Source organism: Uloborus diversus, chromosome 2 (genome assembly GCF_026930045.1).
Source record: "Uloborus diversus isolate 005 chromosome 2, Udiv.v.3.1, whole genome shotgun sequence".
Lineage (NCBI taxonomy): Eukaryota > Metazoa > Arthropoda > Arachnida > Araneae > Uloboridae > Uloborus > Uloborus diversus.
The window spans coordinates 75,662,949-75,682,300 of record NC_072732.1 but is presented as its reverse complement, the minus strand read 5'-3'; the positions used below and the strand labels follow the sequence as shown (position 1 = coordinate 75,682,300).

General features: G+C 33.6%; 1 protein-coding gene across 1 annotated transcript in view; it reads right to left on the bottom strand.

The window, feature by feature from the left end:
• Positions 1 to 19,352, bottom strand: part of LOC129217111 (zinc finger MYND domain-containing protein 10-like) — a 59,860-nt gene that overhangs the window by 36,461 nt on the left and 4,047 nt on the right. Inside the window, exons 2-6 of the mRNA XM_054851362.1 lie at positions 17,100 to 17,208; positions 13,822 to 13,935; positions 13,584 to 13,714; positions 11,876 to 12,013; positions 4,746 to 4,929 (exon numbers count right to left, since the gene is read on the bottom strand). Coding sequence (XP_054707337.1) covers positions 4,746 to 4,929; positions 11,876 to 12,013; positions 13,584 to 13,714; positions 13,822 to 13,935; positions 17,100 to 17,208 — 676 coding nt within the window. The remainder of the gene's footprint in view (positions 1 to 4,745; positions 4,930 to 11,875; positions 12,014 to 13,583; positions 13,715 to 13,821; positions 13,936 to 17,099; positions 17,209 to 19,352) is intronic.

Genomic DNA, 19,352 nt, shown 5'->3' with positions numbered 1-19,352 from the left:
AGGTAGAAAATATTCTAATAATGTATTCTTTCCGCTCTTTCCAAGGAAACCGAAATTAGGACGATGCGATAGTCATTTCGAGTAAAAACATCCATATAGGGTCAAAAAAATAAATTTCGTATTAAAGAAGAACTATTCATCGTATTTTTCTTGAAACGATCTATAAACTTTCCTGCAGTAACCTAGACAAACTGAAAATTTCAACGAAATTGGTCCAGTAGTTTTCGAGTTTACACCGGACAAATAAATTTGGAGTTTGTGTGTTATTTATATAAATATAAGAAACCATTATATATATATATATATATATATATATATATATATATATATATATATATATATATATATATATATATATATATATATATATATATATATATATATATATATATATATATATATATATATATATATATATATATATATATATATATTATGTATCAACCTTCCAAAAAGCATTTTTTTTTTGGATTCAAAAAATAATGATTTGTACATGTTGCGGGTGTTACCGTACAGTCATATTCGCAATTCGTACAAATCATTGTTTTTCAAGAACAACTTTTTTTCTAGAAAGTTGTGTATTTCATATTATGATTTATTAATGTTCTTTACATTCGAAATTGTTCTTTATAATCCAAAGTTTGAAATTCCGAGAATAAAGTGCAAATGTATGCGTAAAAATACCAACATATTTAAAAAAAATAAATTTGAACTCACAGGAAAAATTCTACTATAGCCATTGTAAGGAAAAGTTATTATATTATTTTTTGATAAAAAAACGTAGAACTATGAGGTCACTAATTTCAACGTTGAATACGTTGCACATGGTAATGTTTTTTCATTCTTCATTATAAACTTTGCCAATAGTAAAAAGAGGTGTTAGTTTAATAATTGAAAATTGTTTTCTTCTGAATTTTTATTTCCTACACAAATAGTCAAATGTTTTTCCCCTCTAAATAATGATGCTTTTCCTACTTTCACTCTTCCTACATGCAATATTTTATGTAATATAGGGTCTGGTGGGGTAAAGTAATCATAAAATCGTAGGTTTTCAACTTGGGTGGATAATAAATACAATAAATTATTTAAACACTTCAACTTTTTTTATTGTTATTTTACATTGCATTATTAAAGAACACGTTACATTGAATTTCAGGGAAAAAAAATTGATTAGGGTAGTTTTATACAGGGCCGCGCCAAGCCTGATCGGCGCCGTCGTACAAATGTCTTTTGAGCGCCTTTATGCTCTGGCGTTCGAGGAAAATATAGTTAACAACTGGTGGGAGGTTTTGTATACAAATATAAAACGAAAAAAAAAAAGTTTGGCATTTAGTTTATCCAAAAAAAAAAGTGCGAATATTTAATTTCGCAATTCGGTGTACGTTTTTACTTTATATTTCGAAATTATTTTGAGTTCAGCAGCTCCTCTGATATACTAATGCATTTTGGAAGAAGAAAACATATTAATATCTAAGTTAAAGCCACTTTGAATATCTATCTAATCTCTAAGTGATGAATAATCAATAAAACTTTTATGCTTGTCAAAACATGACAACAGGAGCAGTGACGCAACTAAAAAATAGGTTTAGGGGGCACAAATTGAAAAAAAAAAAAAAAAAAAATCTCTTTTAATAAGAGGGGTCCAGGGATTCTACCCGGAAATTTTTTGAAATATGTAGCTTGGAAAACGCAATTTCAGACGGTCTTTGGTGGTGTTATGGGGGAAAAAGGGTACAAGGCGATCTGCGGAAATTTATAGAAGTTGAAGCCTTAAAATATGATTGTATAGTTCATATCTGTAGACGTTAGAATAAGGAATGAAACTCTGAGATTCTACCCGATCGTTTTTTCCTTTGAAAAATAGATAGAAATCAATTCCCCTTTTCTCCCCACCAATTTTTCGAAATTGAACAAAAACGCAATTAAAGACACTTTGAAGGTTTTTACAAGAAGGGAGTTCTGGAGCTCCCCCCCCCCCCTGAATTTTCTTTTCAAAATTAAAGTTCCAAACACCTAAGCAGTATTCTATGATATTAGGATAAGTGGTTCAGAGGCTATTCTAACTTAGGTTTTTCAAAAGACTTATGGAAAATTTAAGTTTTGATGATATTTAAGAAAGGAGGTTCGGAGGCCTTTGCCCAAATATTTTCTGAAAATGAAGTTTTAAAAGCGTGATAGTAAGACCATGTTTGGTGACATTAAGGCCGGCATTCTTTCGAAATTGAAGTTCTAAAAACGCAATTTAAGTGCTTTTGAACGGAGTTTCAAGCAATGTTGTTTCTGATTCGGGAGCTTTCTCGAATTTCTGTGAAATTGAAGATCTGGAAACGAAATCTGAGATGCTCCGTAATGCTTTTAGCGGAGAGGGGGGGGGGGGGGGAGCGATTCGTCAGAGTAGCATTTTGAAAACTTTCTTATTTTCAGGCGAGCTAGAAAAAAGAAAAGAAATAGGACAGAAGGGGAGTAGCTGACCAATTTGTGGATATTAAAGTTTTAACCCAACACATCATTATTTTTTCCTTATTAAAATCACTTTTTCGGATGCGTCCCGCCCCAGAAGTAAATATTTTTGAAAATACATTTAACTAAGCATTCTGGAGGTTAGGGGGGGGGGCACGGGGCGCTGCAACCAAAGGGGTGTCTTCTGGACCCCACCCCCCTCTGGTTGCACCACGAAACAGAAGGTGACTGATTATATTTCTGAATTAAAGGATAACTAGCTGCGTTGCCCGGCTTTGCCCGGTCTATTTTGAAAACAAAAATTGTGTCAAGTGACGTATATTCAACAATCAGGCATAAATAAAAGAAAAAAAAATTATCATGCAAAATTTCCCCTCCAAGCAATGACGACAGATATTAAAATACTTTTAAGAAATTAAAATAAAATGAGAAAGATCGATTTAAAAAGCGTAACCATAGAAACACAAAATAAAATGGTTAAAAACTTGAATAGAGAACAGATTTTTGAACTTCATTCAATTCGCTTGTAACTTTTTTTCTAATGGAGATAGAGGGTTAAACTTCCGACCATAGGTCGAGTTAGATCTGAAGTAAAAAAGGTAACTAAATTTCAGCTAAGCCTAAACAAATTCGAGCTAAAAACGTAAATAACTCCCGCCGCAATTAAGTTAGAGCGTTGGAACAAATTGCGTAGAACGCAGAAAATTCTTCCCTTTCCAACGATATATAATATTACTATATGCAAGTAATTTTTCATCGGGAATTTATGTGAAAATTTGGCCTAAATTGGAATGAAAAAAGAACTATTCATCGAATTGTTTTCGAACTGGTCTGCAAACCTTCTCAGGACTTAAAGGAATAAACTGTGAAAATTTCAGCAAAATCGGCCGGGTAGTTCTCGAGTTTTGCGAGTTCAAACAAACAGACGCTTTTTGGAGACTTCACCGCAAGAACAAAAATGGGGAATACAAATTTCTTGCGCTGCTTCGTATGCTCAACCTTGTGAAATGCCGATGTATGCATTAATTAGCATCACGTGTTTTCAGTGTAAAAGATAGCGCTTCTGAATAGCATATTCAGATACCTCTAGGCATTTTTTCCTCCTTATAGATAGGCAGCAAGGAGGATTGTTTGTTTTAATGAGCAGTATAATTTCACAGTTACTGTAATAGAAAAATGAAAAGTTCAATTTTATTTTTTGGTTGTAGATTTTTTCTCTCATTTGGAGCATTGATTCTTAGAGCTCGGCGCCTTTTTTCTCTGGTGCCGTCGTGCGCCGCACGACCTTGCACATAGGGACGGCGTGGCCCTGGTTTTATAACACTTTCGTTTTCCTATGTATTTATGATCACTTTAACCCATGAGGGGGGGGGGAGTGGTCATAGCAAGGGGTAAAGTGGTCGTAGTTAAAAATAGATGAAAAACAGTTACAAATAGTCCCAGTATTTTTATATTTCGTCTATTTTTATAGTTACAAGTATATGCACGAATATTTGCGGGTATATACGAATATATATACATGTCGTGTAAACATGTTCATACGAGTAAATACATGTATACATCGGATACATGCAATTTTTCGTTCAATTTTTTAACAGTTTAAAAAAACTTAACATTAGCGCCTACGGGGAAATTCAAAGCGAAAATAAATCTTGAACTTAGAGACGAAGTGCCTCCAAACTTTGTAGGGAAAAAATTTTGATGAAAAACATGTATCGAAAATAGCTTTTTGATTTGAAAGAGTTTTCGTTCAATTTTGAACAGTTCAAATATCTTAACATTAGCGCCTACGGGGAAACTGAAAGTCAATATAGATTCCGAACTTAAAGGCGGATTTACTTCAAACAAACTTTGTTGGAAATAGCTCTTGACTACCTACTCTTTATGCAAGAAAACGGCATTGTATAGTCATGGAATGGTTTTAAAACACTTGAGGGGTGTTAACAAGTGTCTACAATAATAGCGTAGCTTTATCAAAAAGTAGTATTAGTACAATATAACATACGTTATTTCACAAAGCGAAATTTTGACTTACGCGAGAGGTCTTTTAACACACCCATTGCGTAAGTCAAGACTCTACTGTATGCAGTCATTTAACCAATGTACTGTCTCCTGTATACAGCCAGTAATTCATTACTACAATTTCTTTAAAAATATGCTTATTGAAAATAGTTCTCATAAATTCTTTTGAATATTTGTACCAATCAGAGTTTGTTTTTAAAACCCCTTCCTCTGTCTGGCTCTTTGACATTATAAGTTCACTTAAATGATTCAATTCCAAATACCTGTCCCTCTATCTTGTTTAGCTTTACTGATGCTTTCTTAGAAAGCTTGTTCCACTTTCCGTCACAGTATTTTTCTTCTCCGTCATTCACTTCTCGAATCCATGGCGGATCACAGATTAAATTTGTGAATAGCAGTGGCACATCATGAACCGCTAGGAGACGGTGAAGAACGCTAAGAGATATACTGAAAGGGAATAAAGATATTTTTCATTGACATTTCCCTGTAAACTCCAGAGGTAAGTAAATAGTCGAACCTCCATATATCGAACTTCCACATATCGAAATTTTCTATATATCGAAATCCCAGCAAATTTCTATGTTCATTACACAGAGAAATTGTTTCTATATATCGAAAAAATCTCTATATATTGAAATTTTTTTCGAGACATTCGTAGATTTTTTTTCCACTTCAGACTGTTTGTCTCATGAAAAATGAAGGTTAAGGGAGAATATTATGTTCACTAAAGGTTGCTACGAAACTCAGATGGAATCTGGGGTTGAAAGGTGTGTATATAGGTCGTTGTTCCTTTCTGGAGTTTTTAAATTCCTTCAAGTTTATTTCAAATCTAAGTTGTAATCAGTAACACTGTAAAATCCGTTTTCAATTTATCCCTTTTGTCTGTTGGTTGTCATTCCTAGTCATTTTAGCTTCAGTAAAAATCATTCAAGTTAAGTTGATTGCTTTTTACTTTTATCTCGATTACATTGTCAAAACGAAACTCCCTTAATGTTGCGGATCAAGTTATTGCCGAAGAATGAAGGTGTATGACGGCGCAAAAATATAATTTCCGTTAATTTTTTAATTATCAACTTTCATTTAATCCGATGCTCGTATAAATTAGAAATTGGGTTTCATACACGAAAATTAGTTTCAATTTTAGTATTTTAGGAGATTTGTACCATATAATAAGATCGTTTCTATATATCGAAATTTCTATATATCGAATTTTTTCCCGGCAATTTGCTACTTCGATATATGGAGGTCCGACTGTAAATGCATGTAAAATTTTTTGTTTATTTATTTTCCTTTTGAAAAATGTTTGCAATCGTTTGTACTCAGCAATATATATATACTAGTGGCATCGCTCGTCTTTGCACAGTCTATCTCAAAAAAAAAAAAAAAAAAAAAAGTTATGTCAAGTGAAGCGTGTTCAATAGTCAGGCTTCCAATTCGAATGAGAATATTGTGTAAATAAAGTTTACACTTCCCTAAAAATAACAATACCCGAAGGAATAAAAAGAAATGTAGATAAAAGTGTCATAAAGATAAATGCACGAGGCTCAAAATAGCGCTAGCAGACCCTATAAACCCTCATTAGAATTAGTACAACGCTTCCCGAAAATCTCCAATGCAATCTTGACACGTGTCCCCAAAAAATTCCTACTTGATTGAGAACAGCGGTCCTTACAAATCTCCCTTACAGTAAGAAAAACAGTCCTTTATAGCTCCCGTTACAATGAGGACAATAGTCCCCGAAATTCCCTCCATAAGAAAAAGAAAATCATTCACTAAAATTCTCCATTGGAATAAAGTCATCAGTTTTCAAATAACTTCAAAGGCACCTCTTAAAATATCTATCTGCATAAGTAAAATAGCTCCAAAACTCCCATTCAGAATTAAAAAGAAAACATTCCGAATAACATCACCATCTTTTTTTAAACCCCCGTCTGAATTGGAAGAATAGCGTCATAAAAGTCCTTTTTGAATGAGTTCAATACTTACTACATGTCTCCATTAGAATAATGACATCGGTCCCTCAAAATCCACATCAGCAACAACCATTCTTAAATAACGTTTGCAGCAAATCTAAAAGTCCCAAGTAATACATTTAAAATCCTTGATTATCTTCCGCCGGTAGTACAAGAAAGAAAAAAAAAAGACAAACAGCCGAAAAATAATGAAAAGGAAAAAAATTTAAATTCCTCTATTACATGAATAGTTACAATGAAAAAACAAGAATTTTATTTGTTTATACTGGAGAAAAAATAGCCTCAGACATTTCTTCTCGATGATTTTACTGTCGCTAATTAAAACTGAGTTCATGCTGACGATAAATATCTAATTAAAAAAGTAATTTTTTACTTTCTTAAAAATGCTTATAACTATTTTCCTGTTTAATTTAGGCCCTTGGAGTTAGAATTTAAAATTAAAAAATCGTAATTTTCAGCAAAATTGGTCATTTTACACTAGTCAGATACCTTAAAGTTTTCCCATAGGCGCTACTTTTAAGGGTTTTTAAATTGTTCAAATCAAGAGGATCTTTCCTATATGTTCTTCATGAAGATATTCTCACAGTACATTTATATTTGACTTATATTTCCCCATTGGCACTAATATTAAGGTTAACTGTTCCAAATTGAACGAAAAATTGTTCAAATCAAAAAGTGAAATATGAGAATGAGGTGTCCTCGCTGAGATATTGAAAAAAAAAAAAAAAAAAAAAATGCTTGAATCGGACAATGTATTTACTCAAAGGGTATTTAGAGGGGACAGACAGACACACCTTTTCCTCATTTCAAAACCATACTTTCTAATTTTTAATTTTTCTGTATTTATTTATTCTCTATTTTTCCAAGCGATATTTTATAGACACGTTAAACCTTTTTTCCTGGTTTTTTTTTCTTTCATTTACTTTTTCGGAAAGGTAGGCTAAAAATGGCGAAAAAACAAGAAAATACTTTTTTTTCTTCCTGCATTACATTTGCGTGAAGTTCATCTGTTCTTGCAATGCGTTGAGGAACATTAAAGACCTTGTTTATGTATCCTGATTCTCAGAAGAGTTAGAAGATTTAGCATCCTTGCGGCAGTAATGACCATTCCGTATAGTAACTCGCCCCTAATATTAGACGCGTTTACATGGATTTTTTCTATCCAGGAACTTGAAGCGTCGTCCTTGTAATGGTCATCACTGCTGTATGGTCATATATGCTATCCTTTGAATTTTTCAAACGCGTTTGGTAGTGGAAGTACATGAAGGTCATTAACGCATATTGGCATATAGTCTAGTCAAAAAAAAAAAAAATGTAGTTTTGAAAATTTTCACACGTACAGAAAGGGCTTCTGATGAACATACTAAAAGTCCCCGGTGGTAGGGGAGGAGCTCACAGCGCCACCTAGGATTTTATTATATAGGTGTGTTTTTTCACTTTTCGTCTATTATCTCAAAAACTATTTATTTACGAATAAAATTATTAATTGATGAATTAAAGAGCGTAAAATTATCTTTAAAGGAAATTTTTTATTGTTTATTGTAGCTATAAGGGTTTTCGAGACATTAAATTTCAAAGTTTGTGAATTTATAAAAAACTGACCATTTTTTCGCTTTTTTCTATTTTTGAAGACTCCTCAGTGGTTGATTTGATGTGATTCCTTTCTCTTTTTAGTCTGAAATAGTGAAGGTCATTGTGGTGATTTGATTTGTTGAACCTGGAAAGCAGGTTAGGGTACTTTAAGTCCCCTGTGGAAGGGAAGGAGCTCGCACGACCATCTTAATATTCAAGTGCGTGTTTTCAGTTTTTGTCTTATATCTCAAAAGCAGTTTACTTACAAACACAATTGTTATCTGATGAATTAAAGAATGTAAAATTATTTTTCAAAAGATTTTTTTTTCTTTTATTGTATCTATAATAGTTGACGAGAAATTAAATTTCAAAGTTAATGAGTTTTCCGAAAATTGACTATTTTTTCGCTTATTTCTATTTTTGGGGCCCTTCGAAGATTTATTTGATGTGATTCTTTCCTCTTTTTGGTCTGAAGTAGTGCAGGTTATTAGGAGGGTTTTATTTCTTGAAATTAGAGGGCAGGTGTAGGAGGAAGAAGGCAAATAATGCAGAAAGACAAAAATATGTGCAGGTGTTCTTTTCATTCTTTTTTTTCCTTCCACCATAATCCTATAAATGAAGACCCAAAATGAGGACAAAAAATAAACGTTTAGTTATAAAAATTGGTACACATGTACAAAAAGGTCTCCTAACGAACATACTAAAAGTCCCCGGTGGTAGAGGGGTTTTGAGGGGAGCTCGTGCCACTATCTTGGAATTTCGTTTTTTCGGTTTATTTGGATTCCGTTTTTTCAGCTTTCGTCTAAAATCTATCTTTTTTCTTGAGAGCAAAATCATCAATTGTTAAATTAAAGAGCACACAATTACCTTCAAAAATTTGTTTTTGCTTTTGTTATAACTGTAATAGGTGTAGAGACAATGTGTTTCCAAATTCGTGAGATTTTGAAAACTATCTACTTTTTTCCCTTTTTTTCATTTACGGGACTCTGCGTAAGACATATTAATCATTTGTTTTTAAATAAATGGACTGTGTTATGTCATTTACGGTCAACTAAGACCCAAAGAGACCTCTACGCATGTAAGAAATAAACGTGTACCTTCTGCGGTAAGGATAAATGATAAAATTAATGATAAAAAATTCAAACATGCAAAAAGGACATCTTCTTCACAGACTGTTAAGGCGGTGTTATTTTCTGATACACCATTAAGGTCAGTTTGATTTAATCCCGGCAGTTTATGCAAGCAATGCTACAGTTTACACTTAATTTTCTGCGACCACATCTTAAGATACGTCCTTTCGTTATGAACGAAATATCCGGAGAGAATGGAGTAAGGAGCAGAACGACTAGAAGTTGTTATGGGTTTCCACGATGTGCCGGCTTTTTTCCTCCCAAAGATCAGCTGATAGTGGTCTTCCCAACCACTTTTATTAGACGTGTCGGTATACTCATAACATATGAAATTTTGTGACATTGTCACCTGGAGACAAAGATGCAAAATGTGGTTTTTCCGTCCTTGCTACTCTTTGGAAAGATATAAACCTGTATTTATCCAGAGAAGTTGCCTTTAAAACATCCACAAGAGGCAGGCCAAGAAAAATGTTTGGCCTGCCTCCGCTACTTGCTTTGGGGTAGGAAGAGGGCTAGAGAACGCTTCCGGGATGTAGATCAACGATTTTTTTTCTGCAACAATTTTATGATTTTTGTTTTACCTTTGTTATATGTAGTTGATATCATGTTGCAACAGAATAAAGCATAGATAAAAAGAATTTGATACTTGAGCTCTCAAGTGTTTTGCAATTCTTGTGTGCAAAACATCTTGGTATCCACTTTACATTTCTCTGGTTTTCACAAAAATAATATTATTATCACTTGGAGTCAGAGCTATTAATAGCATAACAAGATCCACGTCTTCACGTACGATCACTTCACAAAATAATAATTCTCTCCTGATATTTCGTTCATAACGAAAGGATGTAGCACAAAATGTGGCTGCAAAAAAATAAGGGTAAACTGCAGCATTGCTTGCATAAACTATCAGGGTTTAAAAAAACTGACCTTAACGGTTTATCACCAAATAACACCGCCTTAACAATCTGAAGAAGAAGATACACTTTCTGCATGTTGAATTTTTTATAATTAATTTTATCATTTATCCTTACCGCTCAAGGGTACACGTTTATTTCTTACATGCGTAGCGGTCTTTTTGGATCTTTGTTGACGTAAATGACATAGCAGAGTCCATTTATTTAAAAACAAGTGATTAATATGTTTTTCGCAGAGTCCCGAAAATGAAAAAAAAGTAGATAGTTTTCAAAACCTCACAAATTAGAAAACACATGGTCTCTGCACCTATTACAGTTATAACAAAAACACAGTTTTGAAGGTAATTGTGTACTCTTGATTTTAACATTTGATGATCTTGCTCCCAAGAAAAAAGATTGTGAGACATAAGACGAAAGCTGAAAGAACTCAATCCAAGATAAACTGAAAAAATGGAATCCCAAGACAGTGGCGCGAGCTCCCCTCAAAACCTCTACCACCGGGGACTTTTAGTATGTTCGTTACAAGACCTTTTTGTACATGTGTATCAATTTTTATAACTAAATGTTTATTTTTTAGCCTCATTCTGGGTCTTTGTTTACTAGACTATGGTGGAAGGGAAAAAATAATGTAAAGAACACCTGCACACATTTTTGTCTTTCTGCATTACTCGCCTTCTTCCTCCTACACCTGCCCTCTAATTTCGAGAAATAAAATCCTCCTAATAACCTGCACTACTTCAGGCCAAAAAGAGTAAAGAATCACATCAAATAAATCCTCGAAGGGCTCCAAAAATAGAAAAGAACGAAAAAATGGTCAGTTTTCCGAAAACTCACTCATTTTGAAATTTAATTTCTCGTCAACTGTTATAGATACAATAAAAGTGAAAAAAGCTTTTTAAAGATAATTTTACGTTCTTTAATTTATCATGTAACAATTGTGTTTGCAAGTAAATAGTTTTTGAGATAAAGGACAAAAACGGAAAGCACGCACTTTAATATCAAGATGGTCGTGCGAGCTCCTTCGCATCAGGGACTTAAAGTACCCTCACCTGCTTTCCAGTTTCAAAAATCAAATCACCATATTGACCTTCACTACTTCAGACTGAAAGAGAAAGGATTCACCTCAAATCAATCACTGAGGATGCTCCAAAAATAGAAAAGAGCGAAAAAATGGTCAGTTTTTCAAAAATTCAAACTTTGAAATTTATTATCTTGGAAACTATTATAGCTGCAACAAAAAGTAAAAAAAAGCTTTTTAAAGATAACTTTACGTTCTTAATTCATCGAATAACATATTTGTTCAAAAGTAAATAATTTTTAAGATATTAGACGAAAACTGAAAAAAACACAACTAAAATTTTAGGTGGCGCTGCGAGCTCCCCCTCTACCGCCGAGGACTTTTAGTATGTTCATCAGGAGCCCTTCTTGTACGTGTGTGACAATTTTCAAAACTACATGTTTTTTTTTTCACCCTTATTTGGCCTTCGTTTACTAGACTAATATTGTAACACCCCCTCACGAAAAAGAACGAATCCCTCATTTCTTGATTTTTCGTCATTTAAAAATACTACATTTGTATTACCACCTGTTTAACACAATTCCGAATTTCGGTGAGTTTGTGGTTATTTTCATCAATCTTTCATCGCTGTACGTGTAACACGTTTGGATTTACAGCGTTTCAAAAAAAAAAAAAAAAAAAAAAAAGAAAGAAAGAAAGAAACATTTATAATAACCCTGTATTGTAGTTTGTATTTTTAAATACGCTTCAAAAGGAAAAAAAAATCTATTATAAACATCAACTTACATCTTCAAGTGCTGTGTCATGTATGACAAAATAGAAATACATTTTACTCCCAGCTCAAATTCTATCTCTTTCTTTTGCTCCAACAGTTGCTTCATTTCATCTCCAACATCCTCTTCAACTTCTGCTTCAGACTTTGGGCTGTTAAGGTACACATAAGTTTTAGGTAATTTCTTCCTTTTTAATATACTGTCAAATTTTAAAAATGAAAGAACGAAGAAATGTGACTTTTAAAAGTAAGGAGCACTAATGAGCTCCCCTGAAAGGGATACATTTAAAATTCCTTTCGTGAAATCGAAATGATTTTTTCACTTCTTTGACTGTTTTCGTTAAGTTTATTTAAATGGATTGCTAAAGTTTTGTCTCAGAAAAATTGTTTTAAATGTAATTTAAAATTCACAATGTAAATCTTTTAAATTCGTCCATTGCAAACACTATTTTCAAATTTTTTTTTCAAGAAATTTTATGTTTCTTAACTTTTTATTTGAAAGTTTGCATAATATAACTAAATTTAGTAGTTCACGATTAGTTGCATTCCTTCCATTTTTACAGAATATTTCAGAAACTAGAAAGTCGCCCGTCAAGGTATGACGGGTGGAAAATGCTTCTCCTCTTCTACATTTGAACGAAGCAGTTGCCGGTTTGATGATATTTTGATATTTGAAATTTTAACCCTAAACTCCAGTGGATAGCGTTAATGGGGTCGTTTCCAAAATTTTAAAAGTATTTTTTTCTGAAACAGTATGCTTAAAAACATAGGATCTGACCATTTTTTGATAAATTTGTTTACGTTTAATATTTTTAAAAAATTACTTAAATCGGAGTGCTTTCATTGTTTACGGCTTCTGCCGATGACATCACAAATGATGAAATCCCATTCAGTGTTGCCATTCATAGAGCAAAATATTTAAATTGCATCTTTACTCATGTGTCTTGACAACGATATGGTTGATAGAAAGCGTAGAGCGCAATTTTACTTCGCTGCTTGATTATCATAACGTGGAAACGTAGTAGAAAGATGCGGCAAAGTGCATCATTTGTGACGTCATCAAGACCACGCCTTGTTTGAAAAATTGGACATTTTAAAAAATTAGTTAAAAAAAAAACTGTTCGGAAAATGAAAGTATTTTCAGGGCCCATGTTATTATTATTATTATTATTATTATTTTGCTCATTCTATCTATTACAATGACTAAAAGTAGTACTTTTGACTGTAGGAAACCACCCCATTTTCAAACATTTTTTTGTTTCTTCATTCCCCTGAAATGAGATAGTCTTACCTGTAAAACAGTTAAGTTACCGGATCGAGTTCGGCCTTGTCACAATAAAACTTTTCGCTGCGTGTTAAACATTACCAAAACGTATAATCAAATTATCATGCCCTGGCGCGAGTTTCATTGCTGAAGCACGCGGGTTACTCGATCATCGGCTATTATTTATATGTGGATGCGCATATTTTTGCGTTTTGGCTTCGTGCTTTTACGTAACATTTTTCTCTTCTTTGTTTTTTCGTTAACAGAATACTGGCTGTTATTCCGGATTAGAACATTAAATAAAATTATTTCGTAAAGCAAAGTTATGAGCATGATTTGGAAGGGTTGATAATACTCGATAGGCATTACACGTGTTCCTTTTTTGTTGGTGCCACGTTCAACGGTTTAGTACATTATAACGAAAATCTATCTACCATTCCACATTTCTTATAGATTACCTGGTCAGAGGCAGAATATTGCGATAGCAGAAATCTGTTAGGTCGATTAAAACATCAGATGCAGATTCCATGACATCTTCATGAAATAAAACAGCTTCGAAAAATGAAACCAGCGTAACCTCATGGTACAGCTAAAATCATTAAAGAAATAATTTATTAAAAATAGAAATCCGTCGGATTTTTTTTTTTAGTATACGTGTAAAAAATTTGCAAGACCATGAAGGGAAAATTTGCTCACCACCATGTATAATGGGATCGTTGATTTCGGCCGGAACTTCCATTTTAAAAATAATGGCAGAATTTTAAGTCTCCACATTTCTGTAGTAATTAAGTCAAGAACTAACTGAGGAATCTACACAAATAGAAAAAAAATCAGAAGTAATAGGGAAGTTTTCGATTTTTCAATTTTATTTTTATATGATAGAGTAACATGTATGAACATCATAGGTGAAAAAAATTTTGCGATACGATAAGTAGTTTTTCTTAAATTAATTTTTAAAGTTCAAGCGCCTGTGACGTCAGATGGCATAGGAAGTGACGTCCGATAGGAGAGAAACGCTAGCGAACCGGTTCCCATGTCATGGAGAAATCGAAGAACGTGCATTCGACTTCGAAGATGAAACGTAAAAGGCTTATCTCCTCGCGTTTCTGGAACATTAAACCTCTCATCCTCTCGGAAATATTCGAATATCACCATTGATATTATTTGAGGAAGATTATTTAGATTGTGCTTTAATGAATCCGGCCTCCATAGTGTGTTCAAAAGGATTATTGAATTTCTAAAAAATAAAAATATCAGCGCGCTAAAAATGTCCCTAGCGAAAACAAGGGATCTTCGGCGGAAGGCTGGCCATTCGCGCCCTGTGACGTAGGTTCGTGACGTTTCAGAAGAGCGCACTTTTGCGCGCGGATTTTTAAAAATTCATTAAAAATCAACCACGGTGTTTTAAAATTCGGCGATGGTGAATTTTTTAATTTTGAGGGTCAATTAACAATATGCAATAGCCAAAATATGAACATTTAATATGTTGCAACTTCCCTATTGTCATTCAAGAAAAATTAAATTGAGTGTTCAAAATATCTGATTCTGGTTCGAGGTGTAATACAACTTAAGCAACTTAGTGATACCATTTAAGCCAAGGTAATGTTTTATTTGCTGTTGAAGTAAATAAGTTCAAAAACGTGTGACTCCGTTGTAAATTTACTAAAATTTAAGGACAGCATCATCAATTTTTACTTTCTTCTATATCAGAGTAGGGGAAAGTAAGGTAATGACGCTTCGCGGGTAATCCCGCTCATCCAAATACATCTATAGTAGAGACAAACCTTACCCGGCAACGTACTAATACTGTGATCATGATCTGCGTAGCTTTTACTATGCTGCCAGGTTAGGTATGCCCCAACAATAAGGATCACAGAGTTAAAAACTCGCGATTGCTGCCGTCAAGTTCTGTTTTTTGACAAAAACAGAACTTGTTCTGTTTTAGTTTTATTAAAGATTAACTAGTGTCATTAATTTTGGCACTAACTAGTAGAAAAAAGATAAAAATGTCAAGTATGAAAAAAAATAAAATAATTTACTCATTATGAAACTATGTCTTCAAATGTGGTACGAAAGAAACATCCTCCTTTGTTTCCTGGTTGTTTTCTTGATAGTAATCTGAAAAGGAGAAGATGCTGAGCAAATAATGCGCAGCTACCGGAGAAAGTCTATAGGAATTTGGTGGGTGTGAGAGAGCAGTTGAGAATTTAGCAGGCTTTGAAGGTAGTGTTCTGACATAGTCTGCTAAAGAGGCAGCTTCTTCCTTTGCTTCGTAGTTTTTTTTTTTTTTTTTTTTGCAGGCCATGTGAAGTTGAGAAATGGATGAGTGAGAACCGTGAAGAAACAGCTACTTTAATAGTAGTATTGTAATGTCAGAATATAACTGATGCTTTTATTAAAATGATTGATATTTCTATAACATCAGTGTTGCGTTCGATGCTTTTTACACGTTGATGTTTAATAGTTAAACCAAAAATACCATTAAAGAGAGAGAGAGAAAGGGAAACTATGCTGGTTATGCTTATGAAAATACATTTATGATAAAAGCTACATCATTAATCAGCGATATCGACTGTTATCACATTGGTAAGAGTTTTCTACAGTTAGTTTTTCAAAGTAGTAGACTTCAATTGAAGAAAAGTTAATGATACTGTTACGCGTTCGGTGCGACTTCAAACTTTCTTTGAATGACGACACAGTTCTTGAGAAAACACAGGAGATTTATTTAAAACTATGTACAAGAAATATCGTTAACAACTGCTAAATTAACCGTAGCAATTAGGCAAATATCAATTAACATCGTAAACTCAACGGTCACACACATATTTACATCAAAATACGCAAAAACACAGCGCCTAGGCTAACACACACAATAACAGAGCTAACGGCTCAGACGAAACTCTGACAGTTTAAAAAGCAAAACTGACTCTTCCCGCCCATTCACAAGACGCCCGGCGTTTTATACCGAGCAAAGAAATTTCCAGAAAATCCTACACCGATCTACCACTTTCTCATATTTTCTTTTTACTCCAGTCACAAACCTTATCATTTAGAAATGGGGGTACTGTATACTTCAGTCGAATGTAAGGGGGTTGTATGTTCATTACAAGAAACTATTTACAGGTAACGTTACTACCTTACACATACTTAAAATTACTATTAATAGCTTGTAATCCTTGAAAACATTTCTTCAAATAGAATTTTTACAGTAAGTAACAATTTGCTTTGTGTAAACAAAGTTTTCCCCGATCAGATTATAGTGCTCTCTTGTAGGCAAGTCGGCGCCTTTGATCTTTAGAGTAGTGATACAGCCTGAGAAGACGCGTATCGAGTTAAATCTTAGTCTCTTTAGGATTAAATATGCTTAGCCCTGTAAAAGATTTTTTTAGCAGTCTGCTACGAAGATTAAAAGTGAAAAATTAGTCTCAAGATAAACCAACACTAGATTAATCATAAAATCTAAGTCGGTTCCGAGAAACGCTTAAAAATAAGATATTAATACAAGTATATGATAATTGCACAGTATAAATCTTCCTTAGCTGAAATTAAAAAAAAATTTTTTTTTGTTTAAAAATTTGTTTTTTTTTTTTTTTTAATTTTTTTTTTAAACCTCACACAAGTAAAGAATAGTCTGAAATTGAAGACTGTTTGTAGAATTTCCAACGGATGTCTCAGCGTCATGTTGTTTCTGCTAAAGCTTGACCACGGAGAGATGGTTGGATGACCTTGTAGCGGAAGCATGATTTGTATTATTTGTTATAGGTTGTTTGCTAATTTTTTTAAACAGATATGATGGGTTAGACCACGTTTCCAACTAGTTGGCTCTTTGTGACTGATTCTACCTATTGCTAATGATACAAATGATCTTTCCGCTTCAAGGTCATAAACTATCTCTCCGTTACCGGGACGCTCAGGTTGAAAACGTTCGTCAGGAAATGCGTTAACCTAAAGTAATTGAAACGTTTAGTGCGTACCTTTTGGTGCATTATGACTAGTTCCTTAACGAGTTCTTCTCCACCAGATTTTGCATCAAGTAATGCTTGTAGCGAAAGCTGGTATATCCTCTCATGTTGCTGAAGCCACCTAATAAGTCAAAATAACTCATTTTATTGGGAAAAAAGTCTATATCGTAAATATAAACACTACCGTAGTTAAACATTAATGGAAACAAAACTATAACCTTCTTTATTTTTCGTCGGAAGCATTTCGAAAATAAATAGTACAGTAAAACCTGTAAGTTTAACCGCACCTATCTAAGTGTACCGCTTTTGTCAGGTACAGAATAAGTCATATATCAACCACTCTATAAGTTGACCGCCTATCTAAGCTGACCACTAACGTAGTGCACCGCAAGTTGTCAACTTACACAGGTTTCACTGTACGTTGTTGCCATGCCATCACAAAACTTTCTTCTATACCTATCTTATAAATTCTTGGATCGCATAATCGCTTATGTAATCGCTACTACAAAATTAGGTTATTCACACAAGTGGGAAGATTTAGATACAGTTTAACCACGAATTGTATGGAATTGGCAAGCCTTTATTTAAGACGAGTCTGTCTGAATGAAGGGAAAAAGTAAAATTTTTGAAGCTCGTGTTCCGCTCATTTGAATGAGATTCTGCTTAATTTAGAGGCTAACATACATCTGCAAAATCTGACATCCCTGAAAACTAATAGATGCGTCCATTTCCGCCTGTAAACCGGATGTTTGCCTTTCTATACAATCCGTGCTCAGACAGTAATAGGGAAATTGGTGATCTTAATGGGGTTGTTTCCTTCAGTTAAAAGTAGTACTTTTTGTCACTGAAATTGATAGAATAAGCAAAAAAGAAAAAAAATAATAATAACATGGATCCAGAAAATACTTACATTTTCCCAACAGTATTTTTTAATTAATTTTTTAAAATGTCCGATTTTTGAAACAAGGCGTGGTCTTGATGACGTCACAAATGATGCACTTTGCCGCATCATTCTACCGTGATTCCACGTTATGACAATCAAGAAGCGAATTAAAATTGCGCTCTATGCTTCTATCAACCATATCGTTGCCAATACACGTGAGTAAAGATGCGAATTAAATATTTTGCTCTGTGAATGGCATTTCCATAGACTAATAATAAGAGTAGACCGAGCTATGGCAACCCTTTTGCTGCTCATAAATCAAACCATGTGACTGGTGGATATCCTAGCAACAGCGGGCGTTGATCGTAGCAGACGATCAACGCCCGCAAGAAATACAATAAATAGAATTGATTAAGCACGGAAGAATGATCTTTTATGGAGTCCGATTTGTAAATTCGTTATTCTAAGTTGTAAATATTTTGTTAATATAGTGAGTTTTTCGTTTAGATAGTACTGTGCATTTTCTTTAGTCAATTTCAATAACTCTCTAAGCAATTAAAGATGCAAGCGCTCAAAAAGAATCGGCAAACGGTAAGATTTTTACCTACAATTTCAATTTAAGATACCGATTAGTACATTTTTGCGTTAACGCAAAGCGTTTACGCCATTCCGTTCACGGCAACGCTGACGTAGCAGTTCCGAATGAAATAAAAGTTACTGGAAACTGTGATCAAAAACTAATTACTAATGTCAAAATAATGCATAACTAAAAGAAAAACAATTCAATCTCTGCACCTGGAAAAAAAAATTATAATGCAAACACATTACGTCTTAAAATACATGTCAAGTGCCAAACTATAGATAATGTTGCCATCTAGCGACCATGCTGCCAAAGTTTTCGCCAAGCCTTCCACCAGTCACATGATGTATCCATGAACCAATTTTTTCATCAGCAAGTTTGGGAAAGCTCGGTCTACTCTTATTATTAGTCTATGGGCATTTCATCATTTGTGATGTCATCGGACAAAAGCATAAACTTTGAAAGCGCGCCGATTTAAGTAATTTTTTGAAAATATTAAACTTAAACAAATTATTTAAAAAATGGTCAGATCCTATGTTTTTAAGCATGCTCTTCCAGAAAAAATACTTTTAAAAGTTTCGAAACGACCCCATTCAATGCCGTCAAATTTTTGACACCGGTGCCCGCGCAAGAAATGTTTTTCCTTTAAAAACAAAGCATGAGTTTATCCAGGTTTTATTTTTCGGGTCCCTATTTTGTGAAAAAGCAAAATATTTTTGTGAATTTTCATTATTTCTGCAAAAAAGAAACTATCGTGAATTTCCCTTTTTTTTCCCCTGAAAAAAAAAAAAAAAAAAAAACT